Source organism: Electrophorus electricus, chromosome 11 (genome assembly GCF_041902795.1).
Source record: "Electrophorus electricus isolate QZ-2024a chromosome 11, ASM4190279v1, whole genome shotgun sequence".
NCBI classification, from domain to species: Eukaryota; Metazoa; Chordata; class Actinopteri; order Gymnotiformes; family Gymnotidae; genus Electrophorus; species Electrophorus electricus.
Window position 1 is genome coordinate 18,193,957 of NC_137507.1, and position 20,583 is coordinate 18,214,539.

At 45.0% G+C, this 20,583-nt stretch overlaps 1 protein-coding gene across 1 annotated transcript; it reads right to left on the reverse strand.

Annotated features, from left to right (window-relative positions):
• Positions 1–6,625: 6,625 nt before the first annotated feature.
• Positions 6,626–20,432, reverse strand: gnai1 (guanine nucleotide binding protein (G protein), alpha inhibiting activity polypeptide 1). Its single transcript, XM_026997389.3, has 9 exons — positions 20,015–20,432; positions 15,877–15,919; positions 15,447–15,588; positions 14,488–14,645; positions 10,798–10,926; positions 9,484–9,613; positions 8,603–8,756; positions 7,989–8,196; positions 6,626–7,627 (listed from the first exon to the last, which is right to left on the reverse strand). Exons 1-8 carry the CDS (start codon positions 20,130–20,132, stop codon positions 8,006–8,008), a joined length of 1,065 nt encoding a protein of 354 aa, XP_026853190.1. The 5' UTR covers positions 20,133–20,432; the 3' UTR covers positions 6,626–7,627; positions 7,989–8,005.
• Positions 20,433–20,583: the final 151 nt, after the last annotated feature.

Genomic DNA, 20,583 nt, shown 5'->3' on the forward strand with positions numbered 1-20,583 from the left:
ATCCAGGATCAGCAGGTGTGTGGAGACCCAGCTCATCCCATTCACCTGATCCAGAGCCTTCCTTCAGGCCGGTGCTTTAGCTAAATGAGGATCACGGCATCCTGGCTACAGAGAAGCTTTTTTCCACATGCCATCAAACTCATGAAGAGTTGAATATCACAATGCATATAACTCCCCATGACACACAGACTCACACATTTAAACATCTCTAACATGTCATAGTGCTTCACCTTTACTTGCACTTTTCTGCCCCAACTTTTAACTGCCAAACTACTAATTTAGTTTGCTTTATAATTTTACAGCTGCATCTCCTAAACACTGCATTCAGCACGCTTAACAATTGATGCACATGTAAGGTTCACAAATATTACTGTGTGCGCATACGTGTGTGTGTGTGTGTGTGTGTGTGTGTGTGTGTGTGTGTGTGTGTGTGTGTGTGTGTGTGTGTGTGTGTGTGTGTGTGTGTGAAAGAAATGTCTTTTGTTGTTGTTGTACTGTGTACAAGCAACTGTGTGGTGAGAGGTACAGTTACCAAGAACAAATTCCTTGTAGGCACGAGCTCACTTAGCCAATAAAGCGTGATTCTGATTCTTATGTGGCTTATGGGAAATCATTCTCTTTGTCAACAAATCCCTATTCCAGTACATATAATTCAGTACATTCAGTACAAATCAGGTTGCCTACCTAGCTGATATAATATTAACATGGGAAACGCTAAATGCTGCTGTATTACGTGAACATGAATGCTACCAAACTGCAGCTCCACCCAGGGACACCATATGATGTAAAACACATGTCCTTCATCAGCTGTGCAAGCAAAGTGCTTTGGGGACTGTTACTAAGTCTAACTTAATGTGAGATATACTGCAAAGACAAATTCCCTGTAAGTGATGTCTTACTATCTTCTAGGGCCAGGAAAACCTATAATGGTTTCGAGAGCAGCTAAGAGCATGATATCAGCTGTTTACCACTACACATTCAACTGAATGCTATAAATATCACTCCCTTTCAGCCTTGAACCTCACATGCTGCTGCAGAAAATACAATTATTGCACTCTCTCGTTGTACTCCAGGTGGCGCTGTAACCAAAGAGATCTGTTCAGATGAGCAGCACTTCGGGGTCTGGGAGCGCCACGTCTATTTACCCGCACCATCGCAGGAGTGTGAGTGGTTACTCACAACCTCGTGGTTCGCAGAGGGTAAACAAGGGGTAAACAGGAGGTAAACAGGGGGTAAACAAAAGGTAAACAAGAGGAAAACAAAGGGACAGAGGCGGCACCTCTTCTCTCAATAAGAAAGAATTTTCCAGTTCTGTTTGGGGTTTTTTTGCAAAGACGTGGATGCAAATGCCCACTAAGAGCGCGCCAGAGCCGCATATATTGTAACCGCATGTTGGTCTTTTATTTTTGCAGGGCATCTCGGCGCAGAGGAAAAAAGGAGACGCGCTCCAGTCTTGGAGAATAAATTAGGGCTCAGGTTTCATGGAGCCACGAGGCTAAGCAGCAATTCACTGATGAAATATAAATGGCAGGGGCCACGCAGGGGCTGCGCGCGATCATGCATTACGCGCTGCAGTGATCCGCGCTGCGTGCGGCCCGCTGGAAACGTTGTATTTTAATGACAGAAGACAGATGCTGCCATTCTAACGGAGCTGCTAATCCTACGTGGTCCGTGTTCATGCGGTTACCCACTGTTGGACGACACACTAGCAGCATCTTAATACTGCTGGTGTGCAGGTTACACACTTATGCTTCCACTGCCGTTCAAACAGGGATCTGCTTTAAGGACCGTGGAAATGTAAGCTGCACCATCTGCAGCCAGAAACGGCGACACAGAGCTACATTTTCCAAACCCTAGTTCAGTGAAACATCTGAAACCGGGATTCATCAGAGCAGGAAGCAATTTTCCCTCCCAGTCCTCCAGATTTCCATGGTTTCCCTCCTATGCACAGTTTCAGGTTTTGTTTTTTCTTCTTCTTTTTTTTGTTTGTTCGTTCATTTTTCCTGAAACTGAGAGCAACTGCCATATCCTTCTAGCGCAGGGTGCTTTGTTGTGCCTTCTTTAGTGTGTCTCACTATTGGATGGTTGAACTGTAAATCATCTGCACAATTAGTGTCTCTGTCTCCTGTCCTGTCACTGGTTTCATCAGTTTCACCAGATAGACACAAACATCTGATCTATAAAACCCATAGAGGAGAGAGATATATATATATATATATATATATATATATATATATATATATATATATATATATATATATATATATATATATATATATATATATATATATATATATATATAAAAAATGTGTGCAGGGCTCCTGTCCTTTATCTTTCTCCTGTGCTAATCCACAAATTTCAGTGCTGGCAAGATTTCACAAACTCACAAAGATGCACTCTCTCTCAGTTCATGGTGTCTGAGGTGGATTCAACACGTGGGACAGTAATTAGGAAATCATGTCTTTACCTGGCTTTTGAAGTAGCTTTTGGTAATGCTGGTGTTTTGTACACTGAGCAGGCCTGTATTGTTATATTGTATTACACTGTGTCCAAGGCCTCCTGTTTGAAAATTGTTTATAGTGAGCGCTGTATGTCCGATTGGGATGTTGGGAATACCAGCTGCGTAATCCACTGGATCGCCAGGTAATTAGTTGTTAGGAGTCATGGAAATAAGCTTTTGTGTTGTTAGTTCATTCTAAGTTCATTCAATAGCACCACCTAAATCTGTCTTCATTACCCTTGATATTGTTGCTCAATAGCCCATCTGATAGTAATCCAGGCAACATTTTGACCAGAACAGCAAGCCGGTTTGTTGAACATTCCAGTGTGACAATTGTGAGGGTGGTTTGGTTGCTCTGTGAGTGTTTGATATTCCTGTAAATGGAGTCTTTTTTGCAACATTGGACGTAATTTGAAAATGTCGGTCAGGCATTTGATGATTCACCCAAACACTCATTAACAACTCATTCTAGTATATTTCAACATGCATCATACTAGCACCTCATCAAACACACACTAGCACCTTAGAATACATTAACAGCTACCTAACAAACACAAATATGCCCCTCAGCAAATACAACACTCTAGTACCTCAACAAACATCATACCTTCATATGTTACCAAACTCCACTCAAGTCTACTAATGAATTGTGGCCTACAACTGTTGCTATTCTGAGTGCGGCTTTCCTTGAGGGTCTCATTAGTGTACTATCCCTATGGACTGTCCAACATGCTGTCTGGATATGTTGAGGGACAAATTCGCTTTTGCAGGGCCTTCCATGGGTAAACGAGAAGTTGACAGAGGGCTGTCGTCCGTGTGCATTGGAGAATTGATGAAAGAACTGCCCGCCCACTGTGAGAGTACCAGAGAGAAAGGGACAGGAGGAAAGAACGTAATTGGATGATCGAAATGTTCTGTGCCTACTTCAGTGTGTATAACATATCGCGATGGCTCTGGGTAAATGAAAAAACATAGATGAAGAAATGACCCACTGTCGAGCGGGTCTGGCTCCAAGCGTAGAGGAACTGTCTCTGCAGATGAGGTAGTGATATCAGTAGACTGGGTCTGACAGCACCTATGTGCACAAGTATATAAATCAGACAGTGTATATAAGTCAGGCAGGGCTTAGTGCTAAAATGTTTTACATGTCCTGATTCTATATATTCTCTATTTTGCATGACACCCGCACCCACAAACTGGTTCTAAGGTCTGTGAGAGCAAATGTCCTAATGTTTCTGTTAACTTGTGATGTCATAAGACCCTTTTTAAAACCATGACGCACATTCGCATTGGCCTGCGTAGGAGCAGAGTGTGAGAACAGAATATAAGCAGACATGGTGATTATTGGTAGCACTTGTGAGATGTGAGAGGCTCCATGAGAGATGTAGTAAAATCCCTCATTCTGAGTTAGATATTACAGAGCTCGGCTGGAGCCCGAAAGAGTGGACATGAAACAACTGAAGAGAGTGATGAGGAAATGTTCTTTTCTCACTTCGGCACATCTTTCACACACTGTAATGACTCCTCGGGGAGAAAAAAACTAAACAAAGCAAAAAGCAATTTCTTGATTGTGATGAAAACTCATTAGTCTTCCTGCTTCCAGAATCCTTATATCCGAAGCAACCCACTGCAGATGAGTGGCTGTTCATCGGGTGCTGGCCTCGGTGTGTGTCAGACGGGAGCAGCTGCATAATGTGAGCATGAGCTCGCGTTGTCCAAAGGTACAAACATCAGGAGCTATTAATAACAGCCCGCTGCAGGCGGCAGCCGGGCAAAGGAATACCTCTCTGTTGCCATGGAGTCTGGAGCTGATGACATCACAGCGCCGGTGGGAAGATGAAAGCAGGGGATTCTGGAGTAAATGAGAGAGAGGCAGAGAGAGATGGAGATAGAGGGAGGTTCAAAAGCATCTGACAGATGGCATTTGTAGAGGCTGTCGTGTATGTATCCACCACAATACTCACACGCATCATGTCCAACAGCCATATTCTGGTGCCTATCGCGTCCCCTGTTGTTTGTCCATGTAAGTCTCATAAAGAGAATGCCTTATTGTCTCAATAGTGTAAGTGTTATTGATTGACCAGATCAATAGTGATTACAATTCATTGATTCAGCAAGTGTGTTATGTGTGTTGCCTTGTTTGACTTGAGAGCACAATGAATCTCACAGCGGCTCAGCAGGACAGACCCGTCACCAGTGGTTTGGAGACACACTGTAGACACACACTACAGAGAAATAAAGAGACTAGTTTATGGAAAATGAAATCTTCAGCTAAGCTGTTGTTCGCCACACACTGCGTCTCTCATGGTTTGTTCTTGGTCATTTATATTGCGTTTGCTATGTCTTGCACTTTGCGCTTTGCTTCAGTTATTTTTTGGTGCTGTTCTTTTTTTTTCTGATTTGATTTTTAAACATCACACATTAAATGTGAGAAACACACATTATAATGGAATATATTATTTGTGGGAGGTATATTGTTTATTTCTTTATTTACACAGACCACTGTTTCTCAGTCCTGCTGCAGGAACCCACCACACATTTCCCCCAATCCTGATATGTTCATTTGAGGCTCGTGAGGTCGTAGAGTTGAGTCAGGTGTGTTCAGAACAAGGAACAGTGCAGGGCTATTTCAAGACTAGGGCTGTGTAACACTGTCATGACTCCAAGTTTTGTCATTCTGAGATAATCTACAGTAGCAGCTACTTATTAGCTTGCAGTCACAAGGCTGCTGATACACACAGGATTAGTGGTCTACAGTGTGAATAGACTCAGTCATTTGGCCAGGACAGGAGCCCTGCATATGAGGACCCGGAGCTTGTTTTTTTTTTTTTTTTTTTGCTTCTAAGTGTTTGTGTCTGGAGGATAAATGAAGAGAGGCATTTGGCAAGCTGGGTGTGTGTTTTATGATAAACAGCCTAAGGGTGTCAGAAACAAGCAACACATAAAGAACAACACTGATAAGACTGCCAGTCTCTGCACACACACACACCCTAACACCAGGCTAAACAAACAGAAAGCTCAGTAATGGCACACTGATAGCAGAGGCATTGTTCTGGCTGACTCTGTGCACAGATAAATGCTGTGATCTGCTGATGTGTCATGACCCTCCTCTACATGGCCTGCCCCCTCTGCTTACATACCTCCTCTCAACCTGTCATGGCCTTCCAAACGCTGCCCCGCCTCCCTCTGCTCACATGCCTCCTCTAAACCTGCTAAAACTGTGGATCATCGTCTTATTTTCTCTTCCCAAAAGGCAAGGCCTCAAATACAGTGCATCCACCTGAGAGTGAGCACGAGAGAGACAGAGAATATTTCTTCATCTTCAGATACCTGAATACTGCTTGAGTACCAGACATTCCCTGTGGGTACACTTATGGCACATAACTGCTGATGTGAGAGTTTAGACAGATACAAGACCCATCATGTACTCAATTAATAATACACTGACCTGTGGCCATGTCAGACATTGGCACATACTATTGAGTATTAACGCAGCCCGTTACAAAAAACAAAACGTTAATGTGGAATTATGAGAAAGTGGTTCCCAATGCTGACCTGAAGATTGAACAAAGATTCAGGTTGGAAGTAAACTACAGAGTGTTGGATCTCCTTGGGTAGGGTAGGCATGAAAACTCTCCAGCTCGTAGGTCTTCAGCATGTTCCCAGAAACTTCAGCATGTCAGTAGGTCTTTAGTATGGTCCCAGAAACACAGTCTCCCAAATTTCTACCAGGCTTGCAACTCCTGGCTGTTCTCAGGGGGTTTTCCCTCTCCTGACATCTCTGAGCGTGTTTTGTTTCCGTTGCCCGTTACTTTTCTCGTTATGTTCCTGGAATGTCTATTGCAAATAAAACCGGTCTGAGTCATGGGTTTCTCAACCCAGTCCAGATGGGGCACGTTTCAGCTTTATCCCGACTCCTGTACACCTGAACCGAGCAGTTCGGATTTCCCAGGACCTACTACAGGTGTGCCAAGAGCCCAGAGCCAAGAAAAGACACGGCTAGATGACACCATGGAAGGTATTATTCTGTATCGTTGCCCGTTGCCCATCCAACCCAGTGTAGGTCTCGTACTGTTCAGGCCATTATGCTGCAGATGTATTGATAAAAGCTATAGAAAGACACAGTGGGCTGCAAATGCTTTTATTAGCAAAATAAGGGTGATGAATGTACAAATGTTCCCGCACACAGGGACAGAACAGAGACAGCAGCGGCAGTTAGAAAATCATCATAAATCCTCCTCCTCCTCCTGACTTCCACAGCCTACGTGGGCTTGCCTTTCTCGATGACACTGCAGTCCTGCTCCGAGAGGATCTTCCCTCCCTCGTTCGGCAGGGCCGTCAAAGGCGCTGCCCTGGAGAACGAGACCAGGCTGCAGGACTGGCAGGCCCTCGCTCGTCCCGCCTGTCCTGCAGGGCCTGAATCTGACAGCAGGGCAGCACTGTACACCCAGTGAAGCACTGCAGTCCCTCAACTCTTGTTGCTATGGAGATCTGTAGCTTGGGACCACCGCTCCCTCTTTCCAACACGAGGCTTGTCAGAAGCGCGCACATGTTCACATACAAATGAAGATTCAATCACACACACTCTGTCTCGCGCACGCAGGCGCGCACGCACACACACACACGCACACACACCTTTACGATGTATAATCAAACACAATACGAGTCTTTTCTTTACAGCTGGGATATTGAGCAGGTATTAACCAAGCATGCAACTAATACTGCACAAACATGCCAAGGAACAAAAGCCAACAAACTGGATCTGACGTCTCCTCTTACAGCATGTGAAAGGACGGGGGGGACAAACAAACAAACAAACAAACAAAAACAAAGTCAAATGTGAATACATGCGTGCGTGTGTGCGCGCACGCGAGAGTGGGGAGGGGAGGTTATATGACTCAAACAGCAACAATTACACGAACATCTGACAGACTCCTCTTTCTTTTGTTTGTTTGTTTGTTTTTTTTTAAAGACACCACTGTTTAAAATGCCTAGAGACAAAAGCATAAATAAAGCAGGTGAACAAGACACAAAATGTACAGCACTGGTCCAGGAGCAGCACTCTCCAAACACAGCTTCAGAACCACAGTCTGAGGGGATGCACATCAAAACTGGCTCCAATTCCACCTACAGAGCGGAAGCAAGAGCCATTTACTACAGGTTTGTTGTGTATATTGACGCACACGCACATCATTTTCATTAAATTATTCTTAATGTAGGTTTAAGTGGCAACCATTATATATCCTAATTTAATTACAGTATTATGCTTTGTGGGCAAAGTCACTAAATGACACTCATACTCATTACACAAAAGACAACATTCTGTCCTTCCCACCTCTGGCTGATATCCAAAACAACAAGTCTACATCAAACAAACAAACAAAAACCAACCAAGACAGAGAGAGACACACACACACACACACACACACACACACACACACACACACACACACACACACACACGTACAAAAGCTCACGCAGAACTCACCGGACGCCAGCGACTTTCTAGAAAAGTCCGCAGTCCTTCAGGTTGTTCTTGATGATGACATCAGTGACGGCGTCAAAGACGAACTGCACGTTCTTGGTGTCCGTGGCGCAGGTGAAGTGGGTGTAGATCTCCTTAGTGTCCTTGCGCTTGTTCAGGTCCTCAAACTGAACCTGGATATAAGCAGCTGCCTCTTCGTATGTGTTGGTGCCTGACGGAGCCAAACCCCCCCGACGCATTAGCACCCGGACAACCCATCGCAACATTAACTCACGGTCTTGCAAACACATGGACGGTCAAATGTTACTGAGAAACCTAAAGATGACCTCTGACCTCAGTAAGGGATAACAGGAAGTAAACAGATGCTCTCCCCTAATGCAAATTATTAATATGAAAGTGTAATTCAAGGACACAAATGGTATTCTGTGAGAAGAACCAACAGCCAGCTACACGGATGGATTTATGAATAAAAGATTTTAATTTAGACATTATATTTTGCAACATAATGCCCTATTAAAACAAATCAAAAGCATTTTAAGAAAAATGTTAAATTGAAAATTCTGCCCGTCTCTCTTCAATATACTATACACCTAATTACGGGAAGATCAACGAGTTACCTGCATATTCAGGGTAGCAGATGGTAAGTGGACTCCTCTTAATCTTTTCCTCAAACAGGTCCTTCTTGTTCAGGAACAGAATGATGGAGGTGTCTGTAAACCACTTATTGTTGCAAATGCTGTCAAAGAGTTTCATGCTCTCATGCATCCGATTCTGTGGAGGGAGGGAGGCAGGGTAAGGGAGACAGACAGACAGAGAGAAAAGACATTACACTGGCTGAAGCGAAGGTGGGCTAAAGCCCTGTTAGAAGTGTACGATCAGCTTCTGCTCAGAGAAGCTGCTCAACGCAACACAGAAAATGACAATCGGAATGAAACACTTGCATGCAACATTTGTTAACATCTTTTATCATTAATGCAATTAATTTACTATAGAATACTGTACAATATTTAGTATCAATATATAATAAAGTGCATAGTTTAGCATTATACTATCTATAGGAGAATTCCACTAGTACAATACATTCACCTCTCCATCTCTATAAGGGTATTTTATAGGAGTTATGTATGTACCAGTGTAAAATCAGCCAATTCCCAACCCAACAAGACTGAAAGAAAACAAACTGAAATTCTACACGCAAACTGTTAACCACTGCAAGGCGAGGTGGTGAGAGTCCCCACATATTCCCCACAGAGGCTGAGAGTCTACGAGTGACCCGTCCCTGTAAGGTGACAAGAGCCTTGTGGCTGGAGCAAATATCGTAAACAGAGATGGAAAATTGAAGTTCCTTAGTCCTCTTCAGGATTTCCCCCGCCCCCAACCACATGGCTTTAAATTTAGCTCAATACAGCAGGTAGAATTACACATGAGGTCTGAAAAACAGCCAGGTGGTTTTTTTAACGTCAAACTTTCCCTGGTCTGGTAAAGAAAATAGCCTGACCATCTCCTCATCTTCAGCCAGCGCCAGGTCATAGTCGCTCAAGGCCACGCAGAAGATAATGGCTGTCACGCCCTCGAAACAATGGATCCACTTCTTCCTCTCTGACCTTTGACCTCCAACGTCAAACATCCTACAAACAGATCAGTGCAACGTTAACCAAACAATAAAACACATGCACACATGCCTATACAGCTAATAGTATTACCCACACCCCCTCACCCAGAAAACAAAAGAAAGAATAGCAAATGACAAACATTAAGCCATTCATGGTCCAATTTAGGAGTCCAACTGCTGTGCACTACTACCTACTAAACTGTTCCCCACTTATTCTCTAGTGCTCTCAAATAACTGTAGTTAAAGGGAATGATCATTTTTCATCCTATAACTTAATGTCCCTAGCATTATACAAAAGCTTAATTTACATAGCACTCTTTTAAATAAGGTTTAAAAAGGTACGAATACCAAATAAGAAAGTGCAGCAGAAAAAAATCTTTTGCAGGGTGATTCAAAGCTAATTCTCTGAAACATGCCCAGATTGTCGAGCACTCCAAGTCTTAGGAGGGGAATGCCACAGTATGGGGCCACCTCACCACTCTTTAGTGGAGTTACAGGTAATTACAGGTAGTGTTAATGGTTAGGTGTGGCCACTCTACTGGCAATGCAGATACTAATCGATTCACTGAGGCACAACATTGTGAGACCATGAAGGTCTTTGAACATCAAGAACATAACATTTTTTCCACATTCAGGGCAATTTAAAAAGGATTTTTCAAGTGTTTGTCAAATGCTTTGTTACAGATGGCACAAAAACATCCTCTCAGATATCCATTTGGCACAATTTTCCATTCAAGAAATACTCTAACAAGCTTTAATAGCTCATCCTCAGCCCAAAAATGTGGCTATAAAATCAGTACTTATAGACAGTTTGATAGCTGTTGGTCCATTTCCAGTTACCCATAGCCCTATGCCAATCGACATATTTCATCTAAAGTGGGTACTTTTTTACCAAATAAATAGGAGCACTGAGAGAACGGTTGAGCCTTCTCTCTTCCTGTACACACTGCCAGGCAGAAGTGATGAAACTCCACCCTACCCCTCACACACTGAGCTCACTAGCAAGAGAAACGGCATTACTCAAATATGCAGACACTTCGAAAACTCAAGCCTTGAAAGAAGGCGGCGTGAAGACCAGGCGACCTCAAGCCACCAGGGACATGCTGATCACGTGCTCCTCTCTCTGCTTCGTCCTACCACTAAAGGAGAACACCGTCTCCAGAGCAGGGCAAAGCTACGAGTGAGCACCAGCATGCTCACTTGAAGTGGAGGTCCTTAAAGGTGAAGTGAGTCTCCACAATGCCCGTAGTCTTCACACGGGTCCTCAGCACGTCCTGCTGCGTAGGGATGTAGCTGCTCTGGGATATCCTGTCCAAATCGTTTAGGTAGCTGTGGACGGAAAACAAATACATTTTTAAAAAGAGATAGACAACGCTAAAGCATTCCGATCTGACGCTTTTCTTTCATTACAAAAGTCGGCGGCGTGTTTGGGTCTCTGTGTTTCAGGCTGGGCCTGTGGAAGTTGGAAGGAGGGTGCAGAAGTTTACACTGTGTAATAACTCCGCTGCTGGTTTTCCCAGCTTCCGCATCATTCCTTGGGAAAACTCACCGACTGTCCACTGTATAGTAACCTTTGTACAGAAACGTTTCTCAAATTCCAAGTAGGTAACCACTGACCGAACATTAATTCGTAACCATTTAACACACAGAATATTTAGCCAACTGCTAATGCATGTTGTTAACAGTGTGTGGAACACACGCCATTATGCAGTTGGTCTCTGGGATGGAGCAGCATCAGGCATTTCTTAGACCAACAGAGAACAAAGACACTCCCAACTTTCCAGAAAGCCGCTCCTCGCGCAAGGGGGGAGAAAAAAAAAACCAAAAAAAAAACCACACACAAAAAAAAAAAAACCCCACAGACTCCCACTCCACACCACACAATCTGGTCAAAATCAGAATGAAGAGACACGGGGGTCGAGCCAACTGCCCCGAGGCCTTGGGTTTAAAAGTTCCGCAGAGCGGAATCTGTCCTAATCCCTTTTCTGCCCCGCACACACAGACATGAACAAACTGGACTCCTTCCATTTTGTGCCAGCTGTCCCTTTGGGCTCACAGCCATCGATGACAAAGGCCAGTCGCGACTCGTCCTGTTCTGGGCGAGAGCTCTGCAACCAGCCACGGTGGAGGAATTGTTGAAATCACTTTCTCTGCCATGCCAGGTGACACCATCGCCGACCAGAAACGAGCTTGCACAATATGTCATTTCACACACCCAATTTCATTGCTGCTGAACTTTTTTTCCCTCTCTCTCTCTCTCTCTCTCTCTCTCTCTCTCTCTCTCTCCACACACACACAGGGAGGGAGAGAGAGATCAGTGCCATGTACTCATTTTACCACCGTTTTGTTTCCAGTGCAAAATAAAACAGTGCACAAGTGCAGTGGATCATTGCAGTCAAGGGCACTGCAGGTTCTAGGAGGAGATAACAGTGCTCCAACTGCTCACAGCAGCCTGACATATTGACAGGGCCACTCATAGCCCAGAGATACGCAACACGATCTGATATGATGCAATCTCTACGGTCAGAATCCTCTGGAGCTCATCCCGTGTCCCGCAACAGCTCCGTGCACAAATTCAGACACAGCCCACAAAACACCTTTACACATGCTTACAAGAAAAACAACCCACACGTGGCAAAGAATTTTTCTTGCCATTTACAGTCATTGGTATACACAGTGAACAAAAGGTGGAGAACTTGCATCCTCGTGGAGCATTTTCTTGGAACGCAAATGCTGGAACCTTTGTAATGATCGGCTAAGAGGATATCTTGTTTACATTTTCCGCCTGCACGCCATTAGTGAGGAACAGATTTTACCAAAGAACGAGACAAGCATGATGTTAAATGCTGAAGGAAGGTCCAGAAAGAGTGCTCCTAAAGAGTGTAGAGTCTGTAGATGTTCTGAGACAAGATGGCCCAAGCTTGACAAATGCTCTGTACCACGCTACAATTATGAGCAAACTGGTATGGATCAAGATTACAGATTATTAAAATCCTCTCACATGACTTCATCATAATCGACATCACTGCTCCCGGAACTAATGGAGGAAACGGAGGAATATGAGATGCCTTCCACATAACCGGGACGGTACTTCTGTGGAAAGTTGCTTGGCAAACTGGAGCTATTGTTCTATTACAAGAGACTTTAAAACAAATGCACTCATTGTCCAGATCAGTAGTTTTCCCATGCATGAAGACATTGAAATGCATTGAACACATTAATTTTAATAATTATGCCATCTAGACCACTTGATACGATTCCCTTACAAATATCAAGCACATTTATCACAAATGTGCCCTTTTTCAAAACCTCAAAAGATAACCATTTAGTGAATTTGAACATTCAAAAAGTCATGTTCTGCAGGAACTGGCTTCCCTGATGAGAAGATCAGGCCCTTCAATAGAACCCTGAGTCTCTTCAGTCTTTTCCTATTTGTTGTAATGGCATCCTCCACAAGTCCCCCACACTCCATCTCACGTTCTCCTCCACCAGTTCAACAGCAGCCCAGTCTTGAACTCTGAATGCCTGACTCCTTTGTGAGGTCTGTGTATCTTGTTGGTGGAACCCAGGCCTCCTCCTGTCCAACTTACACTGATTTAAAATTTCTCAGCGCCATCAGCAGGGCGTCCGGTTGCGTTTAACAGGTGATGTATAGTCATCAGTTGTACTGGCTGCTTCAGTTACATTTCCGCTGGGAAAAAATGGAGCTTAAATGACAATTTTTTTAAAAAAAAGAGCAAAAAAATGCATCTGAATTCAAGCGGGAGACAGAAGTGTCATAGCTCAAATTTCAACACTTCTATTACAAATCCTGATCACTGATATACTGTCAACACACACAGAAAGTACTCCCTTCTTTACTCGTTCCAGAGGGAGCATTTCTGTCCACTTGAACAAGTGCAAATTCCTCAATTTCAAGAGCCGTCATGGAAAGGCGGAGCCAACTCTCTGCGAAACCAAGTAAGCTCGTGGTGCGGATATAAACCGCGATTATCCGACTCCTGATACTCCGAGAGGGCTTCCGGGCGTCTCACGGCTGTAAAAATGGCAGGCTGATTCTCCTCGCTGCCTTGTGGGTCATGAGGTCTGGTGGATTTTTGTTGGACACATGACAGCACCAGTGCAATAAACCACTTGACAATCTTCACACACCTAGTCAGGCGCCACAACGTACCGACACTAAAAACCCCACAACAGAGCGGCAGAGAGAGAGCACTCTATGTGAGCAGAGGGCATCTCTGGTCACGTAGTTGGGGTGGATTTTCAATGCTAATGCTGCACTGTAGATGTCTCCAGGGCTGTGTAGAAAAGGCCTTTTCCTCATTATTAACGCTAACATTTCCTCCCAGTAGACATATTCAAACTCCATTAACCCTAAACCCCTCACTGGTTAACTTGGTGAGGTGGTTTTATTTTTTTCCCCCCCCAAATGTTCATACGTGTGGGATATAAGCCATGTCATTTGATCTTTCACTGATGCACACTGCTTTTGCATCCTACACTGCACAATGAACATCGAATCTTTTTCGTGAAATTTCACTTGTCGCGCTACTGTTTGATCTCAGGCTTGGCTAAATAATCCCATTTGATCAGTGGCTGGAAAGAGCACTAGTTTGTTAACGCACCAGCAATAGCTTTATTTAATCACAGATATCATCCAATTATGAAGCATTTCACAGTACTTTGAGTGCCTATTACACTAAAGCCCTACTTACATTAATCCCAGGTTTCTCAAAGTGTGCAGCGTGCCTCTATAGACGCATCATTAATGTATTATGGAGTCAGATTAGTTCAGCAATTGCCACACTTGTGTTTCAACACTGATATAAGCCAGCAAAAGGTGGACGGACAGGTGGGTAGGAGGACAGACGGGTGGGCGGATAGACTCACTAGGCTGCGGAGTCGTTGAGCTGATACTCCCTGGAGCGGCTGAAGCAGGCCTGCACCCCTGCATCCTTCCACAGACGCATGATCACGCCAGCCAGCTCCGGCGTCATGAATCCTTCTTCTGCACTGCCAGCCAGCACAAACAGCTGCCGTGCATCGTCCTGATACACACAAAGATCAATCATTTATGCCTGCATATCTATCCGTTCATCCATTTCTTCCTTGACTTATTCAACCACAGGAATTCAATAAGAACAGTAATGTTGTGGTAAAGGTGTTACTGCGTTATCCTCCATCTCTGCATTACTAGACAAAGCGGAAGCCCTTATTGCACAACCAGCAGGACTATTAAACCGCGACGCACTCCCCTCCCCGGCCCCAGTTATGCTCACCCTGTGCGTCAGGATAAATAAAAACCAGTCACTGCGTGACTCATACCATCTTTTTATTTGTCATCCTAGTGAGAAGCTGTGAACCAACAAAATAAATAAATAAAACCGCAAAAAGGAACAATTTCTTGGCAGTGGAAGGAAGCATACGAATAGCAGGCCGCTGTCGCTACGCGAGGAGCCCCAGGGTGTCGGAGGGAGCGCTGACGCTGTCGACAAAACAGTCACTGTTCTCAGTACGCTGAGGCCAACCCTCCTCACCACTTATCCCGGGCCACTTATCCTGGTCTAACACCAAAGCCAATTTGGGCACAATAAGGAAATTGCCTCTACAGCTGTAATGGCAACACAACCTTCCAAATGATAAACCGCACGGGTTGAGGGTGGTCGAGCTCTGGGGGGAGTTCAATTCCAGCCCAACCCTGGCACTTTAAAGCTCACATGCTATTTAACCCCCGCGTTAACCCATCAGGCGTGTTAGCTGAGCGCCTCGAACACACTGTTCATCTTGCTGAGTTCTTTGGCTGTCCTGAGCGCAGGCTTCACCAATCAGAAGCCTCCCTCGCGCCTCACCGCTCGTCCCGCGTCCCCGAAGTCGACCTTGAGGCGGCCCATGGCTCTGATGATGGCAATAATGGACTGGATGGTGTTGCTGTACACCACAGCCTTGTACTGCTTACACTCCTCCTCGGAATAGCCTGCTTCATGGATGATTCTGAGGAAGACATCAGAGGGAGGGCGGACATGCACAGTAATATGAAATCACCATTACCCACACACACACACACACACACACACACACAAAATAAAAAAAAAAATCACTTCTAATAATAATTATATTGACTTTGGCAAAGGTTGTTAATTACAATGCATGCTTATACAGTTATTTGACCTTGTATTCGAATTAAGAGAGACAGTGAATGAGTGAATAAGGGAGCCAGCCATTGTAAGAGCACTTTACACTGCTGAATCCGAGTGAGATATAAAGACCTAAGCAGCTTACTTCATCTGCTTCACTATCGTACTCTTTCCAGACTCCCCAGCACCTGAGAGAGAGAAGAGACACACACACACACACACTGAGCATTGACCTTATACAGTCTGGCCCATTTTTAAAAACATCAACTCCTTCCAACTTCCTGTCAACACTACCAGCCATTAGATGACGGTCAAGCAGAACTGCTCTGTGCAAGAGCATTTTCTGAGGTGGGCGATGGTTCCACATCCATTCTCCATACCACATCCTTCTGCCATTACCAGCTGCCTGGCTGGCATAAGAGGATGAGAGGAAGTCTAGGTAGTGTAATAAACAGCCAATATCCACTAGCAAATACAATCAGCCCAAACATGTACAAAAGCTACGGATATGGAAAAGTCTATGACAGCATTTCACCCTCTTTTTCCGGCCATTCAAACGCCAGCATGTTTGTTTGTACAAAGGAGATTTCAGGATCTGTTCCACTCCATTTGCTGACACTAAAACAGAGGTTCAGAGGAATAAGTGACTAAGTTGGTGTCGGTCATGTTTCTGCACTTCATAAGCTTCTACATGGACCTTGAGTTTAAAAGGTTAACTGTGAGGACGCGATCACATGTTGAGCAGGTAAAAAAGAAAGCATAAAAAATTAAATAATGAAAAAATCAAATCAATCTTTCTGTACTTGGCAAATGTCTCAGAAATCGGAGCATTTTGCGCTTGGGGCAAACACACCGCTCTTCCTCACGCTCTCCCATTACTGCTGCTACATCTCAATGGCCTCACTCACAGGACACAATCTTACCACTGCATCCATCACACTCCCTTTCAAAACATAAAGGAAGGCACACAGCACTCAAGAACACATCTAGGGAGGTGAGAGTGTGCACGCGTGAGCCCGTGCGTGCACGAATGCGGGAACTCAATCGATCCCTCAAGTGCCGTGTGATCATTTGGTTGCTGTGTGCAAGTACTCAAGCCAGAAACATTTACCGGGTCGGAGAAATAGTCCAACTTCTGTTATCAGCTGTTAGCATCCCCACAGCAGCCGTAACAGAAAATAAAATGGCTCCAATTTACACACAAGTGTTTGAGTACGGAAGTGACACCAGCTCGGCCAGAACTGAGATTTTTTTTTTTTTTTTTTTAAACTGCTCTCTCTCCGACAGGGAATGAAAAAAGTGAAGTACAGTTTTATCAGTGTATGGATGACGGGGAGGGCACACAAAGGCAAGACCCAATCAAAGATAAGGAAAACGGGATGCTGGACAGCTGAGCTCTGAGGAAATGGAAACAGGAGAATGTGACATGCTCAGACTGACACCCCCCCCCCCCAAAACACCCACGTCACAGTACCATAGCAACTGTTACTGAAGGAGGAGCAGCGTCTTACCTAAAATGTACCTGGTTAGAGTTTCTTTGTTTGCATGTGCAGCCTGGGTGCAATGAATGACATGGAAACCAAAAGAAAAAGTACCGTATGTAACCTGGAAGGGTGCAGTGTGTGAAAATCACCTCTTCTCCACGGTCCAAATGTCAATGCCAACACTGTGCATACACACACTTTAATAATTCTCCTACCAGTGCCCCCCCTCCTTCTTTCACACCCACCCACCCAGCTCTGATGGAGCATCATGGTAGTGTGACTGCATCTATATCAGCGCAGAGCTGGGAAATGCTGTAGGTTCACCGTTCCAAATACAACACATGCAGGGAAGTCAGTCTCCCCTCCCTGAACACTCATACAGATGTCATTTTAGATACACAATGCTCTCACCACGCGCACACGCACCCTGCATGATATTACACACCTCCAAGCCCTCCGACACACAACAGCAGAGGTTTTTACATACCATGCACCACTAGCTGTAGCCCATCAATGCAGTTTGTAGTAAAGGCTACACGCCAACACTTAGATTACAGCTGGGGGAAGTATTGGATGGTAGTCCACGGCTCATACACGGACACACAGACAACTGCAAGGCCATGAAAGTTGCTCAACAATGCCTGAAAATGATAGTAATGGCATGAGAGTTCAACAGCACAATATGTGACAGTCTTAGATGGTTTCTCATATGCTATATAAAGTTTCATGAGGCCATTCAGACCGTCATATTGTTTGAAGCTCAATTGCTCTGCTTTCTAAGATCACTTTTTTGGAGAAACATCCTCATATGAAACAGTTTGTTTCAAATGGATATCTGTATTTTTCTGAACTAAACCAGAGAGCACGTGTGCTGTGCATCTGTTCAGAGAGCACAGCTGTGCTCATCTCTGTGTGTGCTGCGCGTGTGCTCACAGAGTGCGTCAGTGATGTGTGTGCACAGGGAGCCTGTGCTGTGCGTGTTCAGAGAATGTGTTGTGCATGTGTACATATGTTTTGCGTTCAGAGACCAATTTATGCAAACGATCTTTATCTCTACCCATTCACTTTGAAGGCGTGCCCAAGGCACCAACTACACCAAAAGCCTTCTATAAAGACAAAAACGTTGGTTTTAAACCGACACACAAACCCAAACGCTCTAAAGTCTTACTGGTGTGGGATTTATCCAACCTACACCATTACATTACACACACTGTCTCTCTCGCTGTCTCGCACTCACAGCCATGACCATGAGACACAATTCAGTGGCTCTAAAATATTAAACCCCTAAAACATTTTTTCCATCTTTCCATAAAGCTCTCGCACCAAAATGTATTCTACCAATCCGAATCTTTCTACAGGGGGAGGGGCTTAGAGGCAAGCCAGCCCCATGCTTTCAGGATGATCAGAATAATAGTGGACGTGGGCGTTTGTCTCAGGGGACTCACGGTCTTACAGTTTCAGACTTAGGAACATTAGTGCTGCAACATTAGGCCCAAGGAGCTGCTACTCCTTCTTGTGGGACCTTATAGTGTGCGCACACACACACGAAGAAAGACAGGCTGTCTAATCCAAGGAAATTTTCCCCCACTACCCTGCAGTAGTTTACAATCCTGATTGAATTACAGGCCTGCTAAATTAATCGCATATTAATTGGAATATGAACTTTGCCTTTTAATTTAACTAAATAATTCATAACAAAAATGCATTAGAGAAGATAATTTAGTAATATGCCCGGTGACAAGTGTTTCTACTTTCCCAGAGCTCCAAAATCAGGACCTATAAGAGAAAGCTGAAGGTAGAATCACAAAGATACGCGACAGTGCTACGATCAGTCTTTCACCTCTCCTCATGTGTGGTGATCATTTGAACACAAGAGTTCTTCATATTTAATAGTGCGTGTGTGCTGTTCCTAGGTAAAATCACCTTACAGCATTTCACTTCCTTTCTCTGTCCACACCATTTATCGCTATATTGGGCAATGTGAATAGGCTGACATGCAGTGTGTGTGTGTGTGTGAATAAGTGAGTGAGAGAGAGAGAAACCAAGTCTCGAGGAGACAGACGCGTCAGATGGGGTTCAGCAGTGAGGTCAAGGTCCCTGCAGCACTTACACGCAACTGTCCTGCCTTCTGCCAAACCTACAAGGCATACGAAACCCCTCACACACAGACCTGGGAGACGAGACTCAACACTCCCCCTTAGCTCATCATCACAGACTTTGCTGGTCTAAAAGAAAGACGGACACGTTAACAAACAAACAAGTAAAACAAAAGGAACATAAGCACAGTACGGAGGAACGCTCCGACATCACTCCTGATGTTTACACCAAGAACTCCAGCAGACCTTTGAGCTTGAGAAGACCAAACACTTGACTGTAGTTGGAACAAAAACAACTTTGTTTCCCCAAAGCCAAACTGATCAAACGGCAACCACTTTGAAGATCTGACAATGTAACGGCACAAAACCTTTAAAAATCAACAGATGAGCGAGTGACCAAAACGAGCTTTCTGCGAAATCGACCAGCAAAACCCTACTCTGCTCGTACATTTTAAAAAAAAAAAAAAAAAAAAAGGGAAAACACGTGCATTTTTTTTTCTGTGAAACACGCAGATGCTTGGGTGTCGGAGTAACGACCACACATGCAGATGCGCTGCTCTGCAGGGTGGAGCACTGTCAGGGTGTAGAGAGACTAAGCAGGCTGAAGGTCCTGAGGGAGAGCCCCTTCGTGTGATGCTCGTTCCTACGCCCCCAGCCACCCAGACCCTGGACGGCTCGCGTGACGCGGGCGCGCGAGCCTCACCCAGCAGCAGCAGCTTCACCTCCCTCGCCGCTTTCTCCCCGTCGTCGCGCAGGTTCCGGTCGATCATCTTGCTGCGCTCCACCGCAGCCTTGTCCTCCGTGCTCAGCGTGCAGCCCATCCTTACACGAGCAAACCGAAAACACGAGCGATGCACGGCGTCAGCATGCACGGCTTAGAGGCGACGAGCAAGGCTCTAACAACACATACACACGCGCCCGTGTTAATCCAGCGGATGCCGAGAGATATCGGCGGTCTTCAGAAACGCGTGTATGTCTGCTCCGGTGGAGACTTCGTCTTCAGCGATGCCTCCAAAGCGTTTAAAACCGCTCAGTGAAACCCTGAACGTGGACGCGGTGCGTCGAACTCCGCGCTCCGCTTCCTGCTTTCACACATGTCGGCGCGCGCGGCCGCGGCGGGCGCGCGCGCTCTCCGCCTCGGCAGCGTGCCGGCGCGAACGGTCTTCCTCAAGGGGTCGTGTTTTATTGCACGGTTAGGGTTTCGTCCTCCTCGTGAGCAGGGGGAATACAGAGGAAAAGGACGTAAAACGTAAAACGAAGCAAATGAGCAGC

Coding starts and splice junctions, on each gene's coding strand:
- gnai1 (XM_026997389.3), bottom strand. CDS start 20,132: ATGGGCTGCACGCTGAGCACGGAGGACAAGGCTGCGGTGGAGCGCAGC. Junction 15,589..15,876: donor ACGATAGTGAAGCAGATGAA/GTAAGCTGCTTA, acceptor TGTCTTCCTCAG/AATCATCCATGAAGCAGGCT. Junction 9,614..10,797: donor TTTAAGGACCTCCACTTCAA/GTGAGCATGCTG, acceptor ATCTGTTTGTAG/GATGTTTGACGTTGGAGGTC.